The 20,719-nt window shown below is 48.8% G+C and overlaps 1 protein-coding gene across 1 annotated transcript in view; it reads left to right on the top strand.

Annotated features, from left to right (window-relative positions):
* The window catches only part of SLC6A1 (solute carrier family 6 member 1), a 45,538-nt gene extending 25,385 nt beyond the window's left edge, over nucleotides 1-20,153 (top strand). Inside the window, exons 5-16 of the mRNA XM_017955245.3 lie at nucleotides 492-592; nucleotides 2,108-2,217; nucleotides 4,180-4,312; nucleotides 7,250-7,384; nucleotides 7,573-7,676; nucleotides 8,035-8,159; nucleotides 9,482-9,594; nucleotides 9,967-10,098; nucleotides 12,105-12,207; nucleotides 14,586-14,686; nucleotides 15,469-15,636; nucleotides 17,774-20,153. Coding sequence (XP_017810734.1) covers nucleotides 492-592; nucleotides 2,108-2,217; nucleotides 4,180-4,312; nucleotides 7,250-7,384; nucleotides 7,573-7,676; nucleotides 8,035-8,159; nucleotides 9,482-9,594; nucleotides 9,967-10,098; nucleotides 12,105-12,207; nucleotides 14,586-14,686; nucleotides 15,469-15,636; nucleotides 17,774-17,878 — 1,430 coding nt within the window. The 3' untranslated portion in view covers nucleotides 17,879-20,153. The remainder of the gene's footprint in view (nucleotides 1-491; nucleotides 593-2,107; nucleotides 2,218-4,179; nucleotides 4,313-7,249; nucleotides 7,385-7,572; nucleotides 7,677-8,034; nucleotides 8,160-9,481; nucleotides 9,595-9,966; nucleotides 10,099-12,104; nucleotides 12,208-14,585; nucleotides 14,687-15,468; nucleotides 15,637-17,773) is intronic.
* Nucleotides 20,154-20,719: the final 566 nt, after the last annotated feature.

The raw sequence follows: 20,719 nt of genomic DNA, 5'->3' as shown, positions 1-20,719 counted from the left end.
CAGAATGAGGGCTGTTGCAAGGGGCCAGGTGGCAGATGACAGTGCTGGTCAGAAACTAGGGAGGTGGAGGTGGAGAAGCCCAATCCAGAATCTCCCGCACATCAGCCTGTTCTGTCCTGTTAGCCCATTCATTTCCCCTGCGAGAGCTGGGTGTGACTTGCTTTGCCTTGTGCTCAGTGCCTGACAGGCACCCAGGTAGATACATGGTGAGTCATGCTTGCTGACTGAGGGCCTGGGCCCCACCTCATCTGGCAAGCTGAGACCCCAGCCCTGCCTGCCACCAGTCTGCACTGGGCCCCAGACATGAGTCCTGGCCCCTTGGCTTGCCAGATGTACATGACCTTCAGCAAGTCACTGCCTCTCTCTTAACCTCAGTGTCCTCAGTAATGCCTCTCTCTGAGATCGATAAGATTGTAGAGGTCATGGAACATGCCAGGACAGTTCATGTTAAGTCTGTATTAAATGGATGTGTATCTGTGTTCTGCTCCCAGGCGTGGGCCTTGCGGCTGCTGTGCTGTCATTCTGGCTGAATATCTACTACATCGTCATCATCTCCTGGGCCATCTACTACCTGTACAATTCCTTCACCACGGTGAGTGGTCCCTTTGGCCACCCCCTCCAGCAGGAGCCACACCCAGAGCCCACCCTCCGCCTGCCGTGGCCACCACTCTGCTGACAAGGTCATTCCTCCAGGAGTGGGGAACTTGGTTTGTCTTTTGTGGGCCTTGGTCTCCCCACAACAGCCATAGCCTCACGAATTTAGCATCTCCTGTGAGCCAGACACTCCTTGTAGGCTCACATCCAATCCTCATGACACCCCCCTAAGTGCGTATTGTTAGTCCATTTTATATGGACACAGACAGCCTGGGTTCAAATCCTGACTCTACTATATACCAGCTGTGCAACTTCAGAAAAGAGACTTAACCTCTCTGAGTCTCAGTGCCCTCATTTACAAAATGGAAATAAAATTAGAATCTGCCCTAGTTCCTCAAAAAGTTAAACATAGAATTACCATATGATCCAGCAATTCTGCTTCTGAGTAGATACCTAAAGAATGAAAAGTAGGCTCTCAAAGAGATATTTGTACACTTCTGTTCACAGCAGCACTATTTACAGTAGCCAAAAGGTGGAAGCAAGCCAAGTGTTCATTGATAAATGAATTGGTAAGCAAAATGTGGTCTATACATACAATGGAATGTAATTCAGCCTTTAAAAGGAAGGAAATTCTGGCACGTGCTTCAACATGGATGAACCTTGAGGATATTATGTCAAGTGAAATAAACCAGTCACAAAAATACAATCCTGTATGATCTTGCTTATATGAGTTTCCTAGAGTAGTCAAATTTATAGACACAGAAAGTAGAATGATGGTTGCCAGGGGTTGTGAGTAGGGGGATGAGGAGCTGTTGTTTAGTGGGTGGAGTTGCAGTTTTGCGAAATGAAGAAAGTTCTGGAGCTGGATGCTGACAATGTTAGGCAACACATTTCTCACAATGTATTCCCATTGTTAAGTGACACATGACTATATTTGCAGAGGTGTGGCAGGGCTAAGGGAGCTACATTATGGGTATACTTAATGCTTCTAAACTGTACACTCACCAACAGTTAAGATGGTAAATGTTATGTATAATTTTATCACAATTAAAAAATGAAAGAAAGCAAAAAGTGAAACCCACCTCATAGGGTTCTCGTGAGGATTAAGGAGCAGATATGTGTAAGGAACTTAGAACTGCGCCTGGCAGAGAACAAGCTCTGTAAGTGTTTGCTGGTGTCATCGCAGTGAGAGTTAGATGGGCAAGATCTCTTGCCCAAGGTCACATGGTGGGGAAGTAGCCCCGGCTGCAGCTTGGAAGGCTCTTTTCATAGTGAACGGGTTGAGGTTCAAATCTCAGCCCTGGCACTTAGTAGCTGTGTATTCTCAAGCAAGTCACTGTCCCTCTCTGATCTGTCAAATGGGGATCATAATGCTACTTACCTCCCAGAGCTGCTGGGAAAGGGAGGTATGAGGAGGCTTGGGGACCATGAGGGTGGGCAGGGTGCACTGGGACCACTCATGCCAGCCCCTGGGAGCCCAGCGGGATGTGTCCTCATGACTGTGTCCTTGCAGACACTGCCGTGGAAACAGTGTGACAACCCCTGGAACACGGACCGCTGCTTCTCCAACTACAGCATGGTCAACACCACCAACATGACCAGCGCTGTGGTAGAGTTCTGGGAGTGAGTATGGGGCCGCCAGGGGATGGCAGGGACGGGGAATGTCAGCCAGGGGCTACGGTCATGTGTCACATGACATCTTGGTCATCAGCGGACCACATATACAATGATGGTCCCATAAGATTATAATACCATATTTTACTTTACCTTTTCTACATCTAGACATGTCTAGTACAGAAATGCATTATGTTACAGTTGCCTACAATATTCAGTACAGTCATGTGCTGTATAGCTTTGTGGCCTAGCAGCAATAGGCCACACCATATGGTGTAGGAGTGTAGCAGGCTACACCATCTAGATTTGTGTAAGTACACGCTATGATATGCACACAACAACAAAATTGCCTAACAACACATTTCTCAGAACATATCCCCGTTGTTAAGTGACACATAACTATACTTGCAGAGTTGTGGCAGGGCAAGGGCTAAGGCAGCCACAAGGGATGCCGAAAGCCTTTTCTCCCCAGAAAGAGTTGGACCATAGATGGAGCCGTAAGACACACAAACTCTGACCTTTGATAGCGAAATCCAGCTACCCACAAAGCCACGGTCTAGCAGGGACAATACATTCCCCAACATCTCTGCCTCTAATCTCCTGCCAGCACCTCCCGGTGATCGAACTCAGCTAGAAGCCAGAGGGCAGGGGACCAGATAATGTAGCCATAGTAGTCAGATCCTGGGGCCTGGCACAGAGTGGTCAAGGGGGAGAGTGGATCAGAGAGGCAAATGGAGGGGAATAACCAGCATAGCCAATTAGAATCACATGGAGAGGTCGACCTTATCCTGATTCATCCCGAAAACTGGCCCGATCTACTTACGAACCTAGAGTCACTCAGAATAAACACGCACACACACTCCGGCCATAGTGAAGGCCATGCTGATTGCATCTTCAGGGGAGTACCTTGTAGAGATGTGTGTTGGGGGGCACTGATGTGACACAGTGAGGTGCTGGGGCTCAAATCTCTCTGGCATGAAGGAAGCATCCATGCTGGACAGCTCTGAAGGATCCAGGAGCAGTCTAGAAGGTCCCAGAGTACCTTGGATAAGCTCCCAGGAGGAACTGTTCTCAGGCAGTGTCAGAATCAGTGTTGCCTGATCTCTTTATGGTGCAATGTCCGTGGTTACACTGTTTCCTTACAAATAAAAATCAAATTCTGCTCCGGTGGGTTCTGCTTTCCGGCAGCTCCCACATGCTGCTCTTAGGCACGTTCGAAGTTTTCATTCAACCATTTATTCAGTAAACACTTCTTGAGCTCCTACTGTGTGCCAACTGATGACAGGCGCAGACGTGCAGACAGGCAATGGCACCACCAGGTGGCCAATGCAGAGACGACGGAAGCACAGGCGGCTGGGCTGCGGGGACCTCAGGGAGGCCCCTCAACCAGCCCAGGTGGGGAGTGGCATCTAGAGGAGAAAACTGCAGGGCAGGCAGGTGCTGGAGAGGAACAGTGTGAAGGCTGGGAGGCAGATGAGGTCAGGCTAGGCACCGGCAAGCAGGCTGCAGTGAGTGCTGAGAGGAGAGAGAGATGCAAGGGCCTTGAAAGGCTGGCCAGGGAGTTTGGGCTTCATTCTGAGAACAAGCGGGTGCTATTCATTGCAGTAAGCAGAGGAGTGACATGATCAGACTTGCAATTTAGAAGGCTCTCTGGGGCTGGAGAGGGGACAGAGGAACACTGAAGGCAGCGTCCCACTAGGAGGCCACCGGGCCATCCAGATGAGCAGTAGTGGTGGCTGACTAAGGCCCTGGGAGGTCCTGTTCTCTTTGATCTCTTGACCAAACAGCACTTTCTACCGATCAGTATAGTGGGCCTCGCAGTCCCCAGCTACCTCTTGAATCACGGTGATGACGGTGTCAGCACAGTTCCAAGGCGGGGATATCGTCTGTGGCCATGCCCTGGGCACCCCTTGATCACTCCAGCTCCCACCAGCTCTGTGTGACTTTCTCCTCCCTCCACTGTTTGACTAGGCGCAACATGCATCAAATGACAGATGGGCTGGATAAGCCAGGTCAGATCCGCTGGCCACTGGCCATCACGCTGGCCATCGCCTGGATCCTTGTGTATTTCTGTATCTGGAAGGGTGTCGGCTGGACTGGAAAGGTAAGGGATGTATGTGCACAGTGGGGACAGGAGGGCACTGGATAGAGGAAGCTCTGCCCACAACTCCCAGGAGTCCCATCTAACCCTGAGTTAAGCAGGTCCCTTCATCACTCGTTGTGTCAGTTTCTTTTACTGTAAAATGGGAATAATAACATTACCTTACCTTCTAGGGTGGTTATAAGGATGAAAGGAAATCGTGCAGCACAGTGGGAAGCTCACAGCAAGTCCCATGGGATTCCACTGGGCTCAACAGAGTCAACTCAAAACAGAGGGCAAATGTTGCTCCTGGACTGTTGAACAAACTTTACCAGAGCATCTGCTCTGCACCAAGCCTTGTGCTAGGTGCAGAAGCTCCAGAGATGACAGCTTCACATCCTGACCCTTGAGGAACAACAGAGATGAATAGGTTAATGGTTAAAGACTCAGGCTCTGTGTTAAGCAGTCCATGATTTCAGATCCCAACCTCACCATTTACTAGCTGTGAGCTCAGGCAAGTCATTTTGCCTCACAGATAAGTATAATCATGAGCCCCGTTTTACAGAGAAGGAAACTGAGTTCCTTCTCGGCTCATGATTATACTTATCTGTTGGTTTATTATGATAATCAGATGAGATGGTGATTTTGTCAAGCACTCAGCACCTAGCAAGGGGGGTTGTTATTGCTCTTGTTTTTATTATCAGCAAGTGCAGAGCAAACGCCAAGCTGGGATGTCCAGCCCAGGGACACCCGGGAGGTGGAAAACTGGCCTTACTCCACCTCTTTTCCCTTTCAAGCCCTACGCCAGGAGCTTGGGGACAGAATATAGCAGAGTCTCTCACTGGCCTTGACCTGAAGGGAACCCAGAGGGCAAGTGTGTTGTCTCAGATCTTATGGCAAGTCAAGGGCAGAGAAGAGATTTGTACTGAATAAGCCGGGAGGCGGGAAGGTCAGAACTACCCAAGAAGTGGATGCAAGGTTCTAGAAGCAGTAGCAGAAACGAACCAAGTAGAACCTTAACAAATTCCACACTTGGCAGAGCTGATGAAAAGCGGCCCTAGTTCCATCTGGTGGGAACTTCTGGACCCACTGGGTTCTCAAATCTAAGGCTGGTGTAAAAATCTCTCTGATCCATTCCTAGAATTAAGGATGCCAGAGGAGGGCACAAGTGTCTCCCAGTCTAACTTTCGGGGCAGAAAAGTATAGGGATTATGGGCTTTGGAAGGGTTTGAATCTCAGTCCCTGAGCTTCTAGCTGTGTGCACTTGAGCAAGCCATTCACCCCTCTGAGCCTCAGTCTCCTCATCTGTTCAATGGTCACAACAACAGTACCTTACAGGGTTGTCACAAAGACCGAGGGAGATGAGTAGAATGCTTAGCATATGCCTTACACATAGTATTAATTATAATCATTTTGGAGTGGTAATTAGAGTTCCTGCTACATTAAGAGACTGGCCACTTCTTGGGGACAGAGGGTAGGGCCCCCTCACTGCATATATTGAGGATGTCAACCAATCCATCCACAAGCATTTATTGAATACCTACTATGTGCCTGGCTTCACGCTGAACACAGAAGGCAGGGGAAGTATGAGACCGAGGCGACATATAATAAGCCTGCAGTATGTCCTCATGTGACTGACCTTTCTGAGCAGTAGGTGTGACTGTGCCTGTTTCCAGACAAGAGAAAGTGAAGCTAAGAGAAAATACGACATTGACCCTAAGTTACACAACTTGTGGGTGACACAGATGTGTTTGAATTCCCTTTTCCTAGCTCCAAGTACAATGGGTTTTCTCTTGGATTGTGGCTGCCCTCCTTAATCCTGCAGAATCTCAGGGTCAAGTCATGGAGGTGAAGCTAAGCTGGTGAATTGTCCATGCTGACCGGGAAACAGGCTCACATTAGACTCTCAGATACAAAGGTCATCGAACTTGAACATTGCTCTTCCACACTAGTGAGCAAAGAAATGCAATTTTAGACAATGATGATCAATTTGACAAAAAATAATTGTTTAAATGATGATACCCAGTGCTCGTCTTGTGACAGGAAGACACTCTCTGTAATACCAGGTGAAGTTCCATTTCTTGAAGGCAACAAGGTAATATGGATCAAAAGCCTGTGATGAATTTATTCCTTTTAACTCAGTAATTCCACCTCTAGAAATTTTTCCCAAGAGTGGTATAATAATTTTGTAGCTGAAGATACAGGGGTATTTAATGTGGTATTATTTAGAGTCACATAAAATTGGAGGTAACCTAAACGCATAACAGTGGGGAAACTTAAAAAGAGAATGGTAGGACCTTCTGAGGGACTGTTTTGTGTAATTAAAATGTCAAATTGTTCATGAGGCAATAAAACAATGTTTAGTAAACAAAATGAGAAACAAACCTGTATGTATTGTGTTTTGTTTTTTAATTCTAAACATATTACATGGAAAGGCAAGTACCTAATTTGAACCTCATTTTGTAAGAAAATGTAATTACATCTGCAAAGGAGAGTTTCAGAAGAGCATTAAAGTAGGAACATCCATGCACTTATGTGTTTGCCAGACAATTATTGAGTGTCTACTATATAGGTATGGGGATGTGAACAACGCAAGCCTTGCTCCCCCACATAACTTACATTCTAGGTGCTGGTGAAGGGAACTTTCATTTTATGTGTGTGTGTGCATATGTAATTAAAAAGTTTTCCTGTCACCATATGCATTACTTGGATAATTTAGAAGTCAAAAAATAGGACGAAACAGGGGAAGGGAAAAACCAAATGTGAGCTGGTTGGCTCAGACTCCAAGGAGGAGCTTCAGAAAAGTGGCCAAGGAGAGCAAGGATCTGGGAAGGCTTCCTGGAGGTGGAAGAACTGGAATCAAGCCCAGAGCCACAACAGATATGGATGTAGGGGAAATGGGGGAGGAGGAAGCAAGGGTGTACAGGAGGAGGCGTCACCTGTCACCCACTTTCCTCCCAGGTGGTCTACTTCTCAGCCACGTACCCCTACATCATGCTGATCATCCTGTTCTTCCGCGGAGTGACGCTGCCCGGAGCCAAGGAGGGCATCCTCTTCTACATCACACCCAACTTCCGCAAGCTGTCCGACTCTGAGGTGAGTGCTCCTCCCGGCCTGGATTCTGAGCCACCACTTAGCAGCTTTGAGACAAGCTTTACATCTTTCTGACCCTCACTGTAGACCGGGTTTGTTGCCAGGGAGAGCCGGTGGGCATATAGAAAAGGCCCTGGTGAGCTGTGGCTATGGTGATTACTATTGACGGTCTTTGATAATTCTGCCTACAGGTGTGGCTGGATGCGGCGACCCAGATCTTCTTCTCATACGGGCTGGGCCTGGGGTCCCTGATCGCTCTTGGGAGCTACAACTCTTTCCACAACAACGTCTACAGGTTGGAGAGGACAGCTGTGGGAGCCCCTTCATTCCTGGCCGAGCCCCTTGAGTCCGCACCCCACACTCATGTGTTAGGGCCCTCTTTGGCCACTTTGCACTCTCAGCTTAACCTCTCCCTGAGCCAGTCCTTTGTGTCACTCCTTCTGGAGACACAGACTTTCCTGTTGTCCCCTTTTCCTGACCCCGATCCTCTGGTTCTGCCCTCCCCTAGCTTGCTCTTAGGGCCTGTACTTCTGGGGCCCAAAGTGTAGCCCCGTTCCCAGCTCCCTCCTCCGGGCCACCCCTTCATAACCACAGCCAGCAGCTACACTATCTGCCAGTCCCACCCTCCTGACCCCACCCCTCCCTCTCTCCAGGGACTCCATCATCGTCTGCTGCATCAATTCGTGCACCAGCATGTTCGCAGGATTCGTCATCTTCTCCATCGTGGGCTTCATGGCCCATGTCACTAAGAGGTCCATTGCTGACGTGGCGGCCTCAGGTCAGTGCAACACTGTGTGGGGCCGGGCTCCTGGTGTGGGGGCACTAACCATGCTGGCCTTTGCCATCATCACCATTAACACCACCACTGTGGCTCACTGGCCTTGAGCACTCCCTATGTGCCAGGCAATGCACTGAGCATTTTACATGGACTGTACCTGTGATTCTTCTCAACACTTTGCGATACATGCTACTGTTAGCGCATTTCATAGATGAGAAACTGAGACTCACCTCCTAAGGGCATGGAGCTGGAAAGTGGCAGATCTGGAGTTGGAGCCCAGGTCTGGCTGACTCCCAAGCCTGGGCTCTTAGTCTCTTGGCTATACTGGCACATCCAGCACAAACCTGGACATTTTGGGGAGAAGATCCACTCTTGCCTTGGGGGTATAAACTGTGGCTCAATTCAGATATGTTCATCACCATACTACAAAGACCCCCAAATCCATACTTTTGTCTCAGCTCCAAAAATGTTCTCACCAAGTGGGCCATGCCAAGTCTGCTCACCACACAGTCATCAGTGCCACAGAGCCCAAGGAAAACCCCAGACAGCCCTTCTCTGCACAGCCAGGCAAGCAGCCAATGGGAGGAACTCGCTGTGTGCAGGGCAGAGGCCCCTGAGGCTCATGGAGGCCACACAACTGGTCCCTTGAAGAAGTGGGCTGGTCCCGTGAAAGGAGCATTCTCTGCTCCGGTTCTAGTCTCCCCTTCAAGGGCAACCGCCATCTCATTTCTCTGCAACTCCCCAGCCATTCCACCACCCCCATCCAGAGCCAGACCCAGGGAGGTTACAATCTCTTTCCTTCTCATTCCAAGATTTCCTGATCTCTTAGACACCTGCACCAAATACTCAAACGCAACACATGCCAAACAAGGCTCCAAAGCCTTCTCTTCCGCTATACTCCCCATCACAGAAGGGTCTCACCATCCAGTGCCCAGGGTGGAGACCTCAGCATCATCCTGGACTCTTCCCTCACCCTCACCCTGCAAGCCAGCCGATACCAGAACCTGCCCCTCTGCCCCCCACATCTCTATCTGGTTGCCTCTCTGCACCTGCACTATCCCCACCACTGGCCAGGCCATGCTGTCTCCCCTCCAGATGATGGCCACAGCTCCTTACTGGTCCTCTTGTCTCTGGGCACAATTACTATGGCCCCTCATCCCCCACCCTCTTTCTGCATCTGGAAAAAGGGGCTGAAAACACTCACTTGAAAGGTTACTCTGAAGATGAAATGAAATAAGGCTTAGAAAATGGGCAATGTGCTGGAAAGGCTGTAGGTGCTGAGTACCTTTTATTTTTCTTGTCTTTTGCCCTTCTCTGTTCAGGCCCTGGGCTGGCGTTCCTGGCATACCCAGAGGCGGTGACCCAGCTGCCTATCTCCCCACTCTGGGCCATCCTCTTCTTCTCCATGCTGCTGATGCTGGGCATTGACAGCCAGGTGAGGGCACCCTCTGCAACCCAGGAGCTTCTCCACCCCCAGACTCCTCAGTCCCCGAGTAAGCAGGGAGAGGAAGCCACTCTTAGGCTGCCAAGAAGATGACCAGAAATTCCAGGTCCCTAGAATGTTCCACTGCATGAAACTTCAGGGAACAGCTCAGCCACCTTCTCCGTTTTCCAGAAGGGGAAACTGATGCCCAGAGGGAAGGGACTCTCCTGAGGTCACAAAGTGAGTCACAGGCAGAATCAGGCTGAACCCTGGGCTCTGCTGGCTCAGTGCTGCTGGGCCTCCCGTCCTTCCTTAGAAGGTCAGGCTTTGGGTGGATTGGGGCTGGGGCTGCTGTAGGTGGCTGACCTCTGTTCCCACCTGAAGTTCTGCACTGTGGAGGGCTTCATCACAGCCCTGGTGGATGAGTACCCCAGGCTCCTCCGCAACCGCAGAGAGCTCTTCATTGCTGCCGTCTGCATCATCTCCTACCTGATCGGCCTCTCTAACATCACTCAGGTAAGCTCAGTAAGCACCTGGCACTCCCCCAGCACTGCCCAGGGCCACGCCCAGGGCCTCCTTTCCCCTCCTCTGTTGTATCCCATCTTTCCTGCCTTCATTGAGCATCATCTCTGTGCCAAGCTCTGAGCACATAGCAGTGAGTCAGATGGGGTCCCTGCTCTCCAAGGGCTCCCAGGCTGGTGGGAAACACAAACATTGAGCCAGGACATACAGGACAGAGCTAGAGAATGAAGCACCTAACCGGACTGGGGGCACCAGGGACTGCTTCCTGGAGAAGAGGATGTAGGAATTGAGCTTTGAAAGGCCCACAGAAGGCCGGGCATGGTGGCTCATGCCTGTAATCCCAACACTTTGGGAGGCCGAGGCGGGCGGATCACCTGAGGTCAGGAGTTTGAGACCAGCTTGGCCAATGTGGTGAAAACCCATCTCCACTAAAAATAAATAAATAAATAATACAAAAATTAGTTGGGCTTTGGGGCAGGTGCTTGTAACCCCAGCTACTCAGGAGGCTGCGGTAGGAGAATCACTTGAACCCGGGAGGCAGAGGTTGCAGTGAGCTGAGATCACACCATTGCACTCCAGCCTGGGCAACAAGAGCGAAAAAGTCTGTCTCAAAATAAAGGAAAGAAAGAAGAAAGAAAAGAAAGAGAGAAAAGAGAGAGAAAGCAAGCAAGCAAGCAAGAAAAAGAAAGAAAGAAAGAAAGAAGAAAAGAAAGAAAAAATAGAAAGAAAAAGAAAGAAAGAAAAAAGAAAGAAAGAAAGAAAGAAAGGAAGAGAGAAGGAAGAAAGAAAAGAAAGAGAGAAAGAAAGAAAAGGAAGAAACAAGAAAGGCCCACAGAAATTAGCCAGAAAGTCAAATTGGAGATGGGCCTTTGAAGTTGACACTGCCCAAAGCTTTCTTTCGTTCCCATTTTTCTTTTGTATTGACATGAATGAGAAATGCTCGCATAGCTGGTGAATTGTACAATAAATATAAATGACTCTAGCAACATGAGTTCAGCGCTGCAGGTCTGATTTTTATAGTCCACAAATCACCCCCCAGATCCAAATGTAGTTCTGCTCCAGAGTTAGTATTCATTCATCCCTTCATTCATAGTTGTCAAACACCTACTGTGGGCCTGGCATGACCCTGGAAATTCGGCAATTAATGTGACAGATACTACCATGTCTGCCGTCTTGGAGCTTACGTTTTGGTGGATAAGACTGACAGACAAATTAGATGATTTCGGAGAGTGTCAAGTGCCCTGGAGAAAAGAGGATAGCAGAATAGAGAATGACCAGTGGGACAGGAGGGGCGCTCCCTCAGACAAGGTAGTCAAGGGAGGTCTCTCTTTCCAAGAAAGTGACAGTTGGGCTGAGACTTAAATAATAAGAAAGAGCCAGCCAGACGAAGATCTCGGGAAAGAGAGCAGAGTAGGTGCAAAAGCCCTGAGGCATTTGAGGGATGGGGCGGGTGGCGGGGGAAGCCAGTGTGGCGGAGGCAGAGGGAGTGAGGCAATGGGTGGGAGACGAAGAACCAGCCCATGCGGACCTTGCAGGCCAAGACATTTGGATTGGATGGGATGGGATGGGATGGGATGAGATTGGATGGCATAGGATTGGATTAGATCTCTCTCTCTCTGCTTATTTATGTGTTATATTATTGTCTCCTTTAAGTCATGAAAGATTTTAAGCAGGGGAGAGACATGACTGATTTACATTGTAAAAAGATGGCGCTGGTCCTCTTTCTGCCCTCCAACCTCTTTCTGCCCTCCAACCTTACCAGAAATTGGCATTTTCCTCTACCACCTGGACATTTCCTTCCCAATCCCCAGACTGTCAATGTCCACAACCTCTCATGGTCACAAAGCCCTCAGTGCTTCATCTAATCTACCCTGAAGACTTCTTGCTGCAGTGCAGCCTAATCCCAGCCCCATCAGCCTCCAGAGTCCATGTCATCTGTGAACTGGATGCAATGGGCACCGGGGGCAATGCACCTGTTCTCACCTCTTTTCCTCTTGCAGGGGGGCATTTACGTCTTCAAACTCTTTGATTACTACTCTGCCAGTGGCATGAGCCTGCTGTTCCTCGTGTTCTTTGAATGTGTCTCTATTTCCTGGTTTTATGGTGAGTATCAGCCCCTCCTACCTTATTCATTCACTCATTCATCTATTCATTCCTTTCTTCAGTCATCATTCAACAAGTGCAATTTGAACCCCAGGTCTTCTCCCTACATTTATGTATTTATTTATTCTTCATATTACAATTAAATTAGGTTAGTCCAGGAGTCCCCCATGTTTAGAAGATATAAGAGCAGTTAAATGAATTCATTTAAAATAGGTGCCAACATTTCTTCATAAATTTTGGAATAAAAAGGGTTTTTGGAGATTTTATCCAGAAAAGGGAAACCAAAACTATTTTTTAAAGTTTTAAAGTTATATATTTAACAAAAACTAGGCTGTAATTAAAAGTGTGCACTATCTTAAAACAAATAACAAAAGAAACATTGATTTTATTTATTTTGTGGCCTAAGTTTCTTGAGCCAACTGCATGACAGTAAAAAATGAAGACATCCTTTCCTGCACCTTTGATCGTCCCATCAGAGCAAATGTTTAAAGAAACATGATATTTTGTGTCCCCTTTGCAATATCTACCACCTCATCCCTCTTGTCATTGTCCCTTCTTTTTTATGTTTGTTCTATATGTATAAATTTAAGGGATATGGGTGCAATTTTGTTACCTGGATATCTTGTATAGTAGTGAAGTCTGAGCTTTTAGTGTACCCATCACCACATAATGTACATTATTTTTATTTTTATTTTTATTTATTTTATTTTATTTATTTTTTTGACAGAGTCTTGCTCTGTCACCAGAATGGAGTGCAGTGACGCAAACTCAGCTCACTGCAACCTCCGCCTGCCTGGTTCAAGCAATTCCTCTACCTCAGCCTCCCCAAGTATCTGGGACTACAGGCGCCCACCACCATGCCCAGCTAATTTTTTGTATTTTTAGTAGAGATGGGGTTTCACTGTGTTAGCCAGGATGGTCTCGATCTCCTGACCTCATGATCTGCCCACTTCAGCCTCCCGAAGTGCCGGGATTGCAGGCATGAGCCACCACACCCAGCTGTACATTCTACCCACTAAGTAATTTCTCATCATCTACCCTAGCTCCCATTCTCCCACCCTTCTGAGTCTCCAGTGTCTATTATTCCACCTGTACCCAGTGTTTAGCTCCCACCTTTAAGTGAGAACATGCAGTATTTGACATTCTGTTTCTGAGTTGTTTTGCTTAAGATGTTGGCCTCCAGTTCCACCCATGTTGCTGCAAAAGGCATGACTTCATTCTATTTTATGGCTGAATAGTATTCCATTGTGTATGTATACCATACTTCCTTTATCCAGCCATCCACTGATGGACACTTAGGTTGATTCCATGTCTTTGCTATTATGAATAAACACGAGTACAGTTATCTTTTTGATATAATAATTTCTTTTCCTTTGGGTAGATAGACAGTAGTGGGATTGCTAGATCAAATGGTCGTTCTATTTCTGGTTCTTTGAGAAATCTCTGTACTGGTTTACATAGAGGTTGCACTAATTTACACTCCCAAGAACACCTTCTCTGTCTAACTGTTCTAATATGGTCAGATCCTCACTGGTCAGTGACTCTGCTTGTAATTTGAGCAGTGCCCAAAGCCACTCTGGTGAACTTCAAGACACCAGTTTGGGGTTTGGGGTTTTTCTTTTTCATGAGATTTGCAGTTCTTCTTTGCAATTGATTGCCAATTTCTTTTTCTTTTACTTATTTTATTTTATTTTTGAGATGAAGTCTCGCTCTTGTCTCCCAGGCTGGAGTGTAATGGCACAATCTTGGCTCACTGCAACCTCTGCCTCCCAGGTTCAAGTGATTCTCCTGCCTCAGCCTCCTGAGTAGCTGGGATTACAGGCGCCTGCCACCACACCTGGCTAATTTTTGTATTTTTTAGTAGAGACGGAGTTTCACCATGTTGGCCAGGCTGGTCTCAAACTCCTGACTTCAGGTGATCCTCCCGCCTCGGCCTCCCAAAGTGCTGGGATTACAGGCGTGAACCACCGCATCCAGCAGACTGCCAGTTTCTTATAGCATCTGACCATCAGGGAAAAACAGCCCCTGCCCAGGAAAGCCTTTGAAGGAATGGCTGGGATAGATGTTGAGTGGGAGGGACATTGAGAGTGGCAAGGGTTGGGGGGGATCATCTTGTCAGTCTCCTTTTGTTGGTAGATAGCTTCACGTTAAAGTGACTTGCTCACCTACACAACCCACTTGCTGTGAGAATTGGGCTATTGAAAAATACCTGGTAACGAGGACCCCCAGAGCATTACCCCCATGGTACAGACAAGGAAACTGAGACTCAGAGAGGTTAGGTGACTTGCCCATGGTCACACTGTGAGAAGGTGGTAGAACCAGGCTTTGACTCTGAAGCACCCACAGCTCATCCATCCCTTCTGCTCCCAATGTCACAGGTGTCAACCGATTCTATGACAATATCCAAGAGATGGTTGGATCCAGGCCCTGCATCTGGTGGAAACTCTGCTGGTCTTTCTTCACACCAATCATTGTGGCGGTAAGAACAAGGCCTGAGTAGCCCTATCAGGGCTAGACCAAGCCCTGGGAGGACTCAGGTCCAGGGAGAAACCTCTAGAGGCAGAGGCAGGTGGAAGAGGCCCCCAGAAACCCTGTTCCTTAATAATACTTCTCTCTACCATTTGTTGGGCATCTATTCTGCACCCTGTACAGTACAAGACACATTATATCATCCTCCACAAACCTCAGAAAAGAGGTATTATTGTCCCACTTTACCGCTGCAGGATCTGGGGCTCACCTAACCAGTATCACCCAGCTAGTCAGCGCTGGGATTCGAACCAAGGCCAAGCTCTTGGCACTTGGAGACTCTCCTTCTCAGGGTCCCTCATCCCCACAAGCAGGAGCTGAAGCAGGGGCAGGCCTGGAAGGGGCCACCCGAGGTTCTTGAGGTGGGGGCAGAGCCACTGCATATGTTGTGTACCACGTAAGGGGACCCCGCCAACCGCACACTGGGAGCTGATACCTCACCCTTGCTCTGCTTTTGAAGCCGGGGAACTTGGAGGAAGGGATTCCCTTTTCTAATGAGTCTCCCTAGAGGGGTTGCCTTTTCCTGCTGATCTTCCCTGAGAGGGTGTCTTTTTCTATTATGCACAAAGGCACCTTAAGTGCTAGCAGTGGCGCTGAGTGCAGGACTCCTGAGACCTTGGGCCTCTGTAAGGGTCAGCCTCGCGGTAAGGGTGGAGGGCAGTCAGCCTGCTGGCTTCAGGATGGTCCATCCTGGGTGACTGACTCCTCCCCTCCCCTCCCCTCCCCCGTTTCCAGGGCGTGTTCATTTTCAGTGCTGTGCAGATGACGCCTCTCACCATGGGAAACTATGTTTTCCCCAAGTGGGGCCAGGGCGTGGGCTGGCTGATGGCTCTGTCTTCCATGGTCCTCATCCCCGGGTACATGGCCTACATGTTCCTCACCTTAAAGGGCTCCCTGAAGCAGGTAAGCCCTTCCCCACCCTTCAGATTGCCAGAGCCCTTCTCCCACTGTGCCAGGCACAGCCCCACCCCTTGTGGAGCTCACAGTCCAGCTGGGGAGACAGACAAGTCAATAGCCAATGACAGTAGAGTATTAGAGACACTGAGATTAGGGAAAGCCAAGGGGGTCGGAGCAAACAGCCCTCCCTTAGCCCTACCTGGGTTAAGGAGGATTAAAGAAGGCTTCCCAGAAGAGGGGATAACAAAGGAGAGGCCTGGGGATAAACCAAACTTAAAAGTAGAAGCAGAAAGAATGTTCCTAGAAGAGGGAGGGGAGGAGAGGTTGGAAAGCATGTGCTAAGGTCCAGGGGTATAAACTGCATTGGGTGAAATGAAGGGAGATCAGTGTGGCTGGAGGGTAAAGTGGAAAGGGGCGTGAGGAGAGGGCGTGACAAGAGATGAGGCTGGGATGTAAGCAGGTCCAGCCAGATCATGTAGGGCTTTGAAAACCAGGACAGGAACTTTGGACTTTATCCTGGCGGCAATGGGGTGTCATGAAGGGCTTGGAACAGATGGAGGGTGGGATCACATTTGCTCAGGGCTCACTCTAGATCTCATTTGTAGGATTGATATAGAGAACATGTGGTCTTACCCGCAAGGAAAGACAAAGCACAAAAGACCTGCTGCCCGCAGCAGGGGCCTCACCATCACGTAGGGTTCTCTGTCCATGCCCGCACTTTGTTAAATTGCACTGAATTCTTGAGGGAAGCAAAGAAGTGCTGGAGGTGCCACACAAAGAGACATTGATGAGGTGTGTGCAGGCTGAAAAGATGCCACTGGGAGAAGTGGAGAGTCAGAGCGTGAGGGCCGCTCCAGAAGGCCCTGGATGAGTGGCTGTCCACTGTAGTTCCCTGGGAAATGCACCTGCCAGACCCAGGGGAAGCCCTCTCAGGTCTGAGGCACAGGGAAGCTGGGCTGCAGGTTATGTGCCGCCGCGGAGTTACTGGGTCATCCTCCTCCAACCTCAGATGAAGAAACTGAGGAACCACAGGGGTTGAGTAAGCAGGTTCCCAGTTTGGGAAGCTGTGAGCAGAGCCAGGGCTTTCAGCCCTTTCTTCCCAATGCAGTTCCAAAGCTTTCCTTTTCCATGATCCACTGAAGAGCCTCAAATAGCAGCTGGGTCTTAGTGTGGCAAGAGGTTAAGGGGATGCCTTTGCAGAAAAGAGCACAGCTTGTGCAAAGGCCCAGCGGTAGGAAGGGCCAAGACATACCTGAGGCCAGGGTGTGAGCTGACATTCCTGCCCTGTCAGGTGCCTTCACACCCTGGCGAAGGCAGTGGGGGGTCCACTCAGCATACATGGATGGAACCCTGATGATGTGCCAGACACTACTGTCAGTGCGGGGGACACAGCCATGAACAAGATAAGCAGTAATTGCACCCACCTGGAGCTCCCATTCTGGTAGAGGAAGATAAGCAACTGACAAAATAAAAGCATGTGAGGTGGGGAGGAGCACTACAGAGAAAAATCAAGTAGGTAGGGGGTTTAGGGAGTGCCGGGTGAGGCCTCACTGAGAAGGTGAAACATTTGAGCCAAGACCTAGGGAGGCGGAGAGCAAGCTGCCGCTGTCTGAGAGGAAGGCTGTGCCAGAGAGAGGGCAGGGCCTCTGCAAACGCCCTGGGGCGGGAGCATGCCTGCTGTGTTTGCGGGGCGTCGGGGAGTCCCATGCAGATGGGGTGTGGATGCGTGAAGAAGAGAAAAGGACCCTGAGGACTGGGAGGTGGCAGAAGCCAGGTCATGTAGGGCCTTGGAGGACTTTGGCGCTGCCTCTTGGGGAAATGGGAGCCTTCAGTGGGTCCTGAGGAGTACAGGGGCGTGATCTGAGTCCGGTTTTCACAGAATTCTCCCGCTGCTGAGAGGACGGAATGAAGGCAAGAGTGGAAGCTGAGGGCTGACTGGGAGTTTTTGCAGTAACCCAAGTGAGAGAGGCTGTGGCAGGGGTGCAGGATGTGGGGATGTGGCTGGAGTTTGGGTGTAGTTTGGAGGCAGAGCAGACAGGATGCACTTGAAGAGAGGGCAGGAGAGGGAAGCGGCGGGTTCCCTGTCATCCCAGCCTGGGATTTTCCCCAGAGAGCCTCATGCCTTCCTCCCCGGTACCCACAGCGCATCCAAGTCATGGTCCAACCCAGCGAAGACATCGTTCGCCCAGAGAATGGTCCCGAGCAGCCACAGGCCGGCAGCTCCACCAGCAAGGAGGCCTACATCTAGGGTGGGGGCCGCTCGCCGACCCGACACTCTCACCCCCCGACCTGGCTGAGTGCGACCCCCACTTGATGTCTGAGGATACCTTCCATCTCAACCTACCTCGAGTGGCGAGTCCAGACACCATCACCACGCAGAAAGGGGAGGTGGGAGGACAGTTAGACCCCTAGGTGGGCCCTGCCGTGGGCAAGGATACCCGGTGGCTTCCGGCACCCGGCGGGCTGGTGACCTTTTTAATCCAGGCTCCATCAGCGTCCCACGATCGGCCTTGGTAACCGCCGCGGTAGATCATTTTTATCCCGCCAGGGAGCGTGATGCAGCGAGGCCACATGTGCTCCTGGCTTTTAAACCTGTTCCTGACTGTTCTCTTACTGCCGAAACCCATGACTGTTATCTCGGACTTTGCAGGAGTTACTTTCCCTCTGAACGCTGCTCCATGCACAGGAAAAGGGCATTTTGTACAATGGGGACTTCCCGAGAACGCTTGCTCTTAAGTACCAGAAGTCAGCGGAGCTCTGGCTTTCGTGTTTTGGTTTTCTCCTTCCCAAGGCAGCTGGACAAAAAAAAAAAAAAAAAAAAAAAAACCCAGGGGCGTCCGTCGATATTCCCAGGGCCGCTTCTCCTGCAGTCTGTGGAGTGTCCTTGTCCCCGCGGCCCGAATGAATGAGCGTTCTGCAGCCCGATGTCCCTGTCCCCTCCCCGCCGGGCCATTCTGATTGGACCTGGCCCAGTGCAATCCATCCAGACAAGCCCTGCTTGCTGGAAAACTGCCACAAGCACAATTGATCTCTTTTTATCGCCATTCCAGGGGCCTCAGGTCCTACTGGGGAAACTTCCTATACTGGAGCTCCGGTTTCTCTTAAGCTGCCCAATTTCACAGAGTACAAAACAGTTGTAGGGGAAATCAAGGTGAAGGATCTGTCCGACAGTCAAGACGGATCCACAGTTATCTTTCGGTCTCCTTCTTAAACTACCACCCTCACTGCCACCCACCCCAAGCTGCTGCCACCTCACCTTCCTTGAAATTCGTCAGCGGGAGTCTCCTCACTGCCACTAAAACCCACCCAGCCCACTAACTGAGGAGCTAGTGTTAATCCAGAGGATCCCCCGCAATGTGCTTCCGAGATTCAAAATGCTTCATTGGAAAGTATGATTTGTTCCTTTCTGGAACTGGGCTCCGTGGTGGCGGCGGCACTTCAAGCGAAGACAGTTTCTTGCAAGCTCCAGTAGCTCCGCGTGTCTCATTTGCCAGGAAGATGGGTTCCCACGTAGCAAATCATACATCGTGCCCCGTAGCTCCTTAGCTAGTTAGCTCACAAGCCGTGTTTTATGACTAATCCTTAATAACTATGGTAAATAACTGTGACTGTGGGGTTTTTAATCTCTTGTCATTCTCATCTGAAAGTGACCAGCATACCAGTTCTTGCAATAAGATATTACCCTCAGAATATTAAGCACATTATTGTAGAGAAAAAAAAAATATGTGTACACATATGAACGCACAACATACACATTCATCCTCACGTGTGGCACGTAGGTCTCATTTGATATTGTGTAGGAAATCTGAAGCCTTTTCCTGAGGTCATCTGTAAATTAGTCTCATTGCCAAGGCATCCCCAGTGCCAGCTGGTGAATCCATGATCAGAATGCATACGTATTATTAAATGATAGGGTTTAGAATGACAGGAACCCATCACTGTGTCTCATGGTTCTACTTCTCCATCTGTGTGTGAATTCCTTTAGACTAAGGGCAGGAAGACTTCCAACTTTCTCTTTGTTCTTCAGTGTGAAACTGAGACCAAGTCTCTCTGAGACAAATGCAGTGTATTTAATGTTTGTAAGCAATTCTAAGTGAGATGTTTGGCAAGAAATCCCCTAACTGATTTCCATCCAAACCTATCTTATAGAGCACAATATTAAGTGTCGTACAATTACTGTGAGAACTGTGAATATGTGTAACTTTTTTTAGTATTTGCCCGGGGCGGGGGAAATATTGTATTATCATATATGCTTTTTTTGCAATAAGGATTTATTCTCAGAACACCAAGTAAATCTATCTCTATATAAAAAATATATGTAATATATACATATTCAAAGTATATACAGAGCCTGTTTTAAAAAATACAGTATTATTTAGTAAAATTATCTGTTCTATGGACCAAATGTAAAATATTTATAAATGAAGATGCATTTTAAATGTCTATAAATGGTGTCATAACTAGAGCACGGGCGTTATGTAAGTTTCTAAGAATTTAGAGGATAAATAATAAAGGTTCTATGATATACAACATCAGACCTTCAATTCTTTGGGGTGGGGGCACAATATCCTCTTTCATCAGAACAACAACACATATACACAGAACTGTTTTTCCCTAGCAGAGAGAGACTGGGGCTCAAAACCCAACAAAACAGAACTGGACTTCCCCAGAGTCTTAGAGTCATAGAAAATGATTGTGTGCTCCACGAGGGAGGTGCTTTCGCTGTGCATGGGGTCAACTAAATAAAGATCTAAAACTGCAGGAGAACAGGAGCACATGTAGTGAACAACGGCACTCATTCATTCACTCACTGATTCCTTCCTCAACATTGTTATCTTTCTAAAGTGTATTTAGAAAAATGTGAATTCTACAGATGAGTTGTAAGAATAGTTCCGCGGACACATCTGCGCTTCACCCAGATTTGCCAGTTGTTAACACGTCGCCACATTTATCTTCACTAACTCTCTGTCAGTCAAGGCTCAGCCTGGGAAGTGGAGCCACTGGATATGATGGAATCAGGGCTTTATTACAGGAACGGACCTTAGACCACTCACTGTAGGGCAGTTGGAAAATAAGAGTCTGAGGTTTC

The sequence above is a fragment of the Papio anubis genome, chromosome 2, assembly GCF_008728515.1.
Source record: "Papio anubis isolate 15944 chromosome 2, Panubis1.0, whole genome shotgun sequence".
Classification (NCBI taxonomy): Eukaryota; Metazoa; Chordata; class Mammalia; order Primates; family Cercopithecidae; genus Papio; species Papio anubis.
This window is presented reverse-complemented; position numbering and strand designations above follow the sequence as displayed.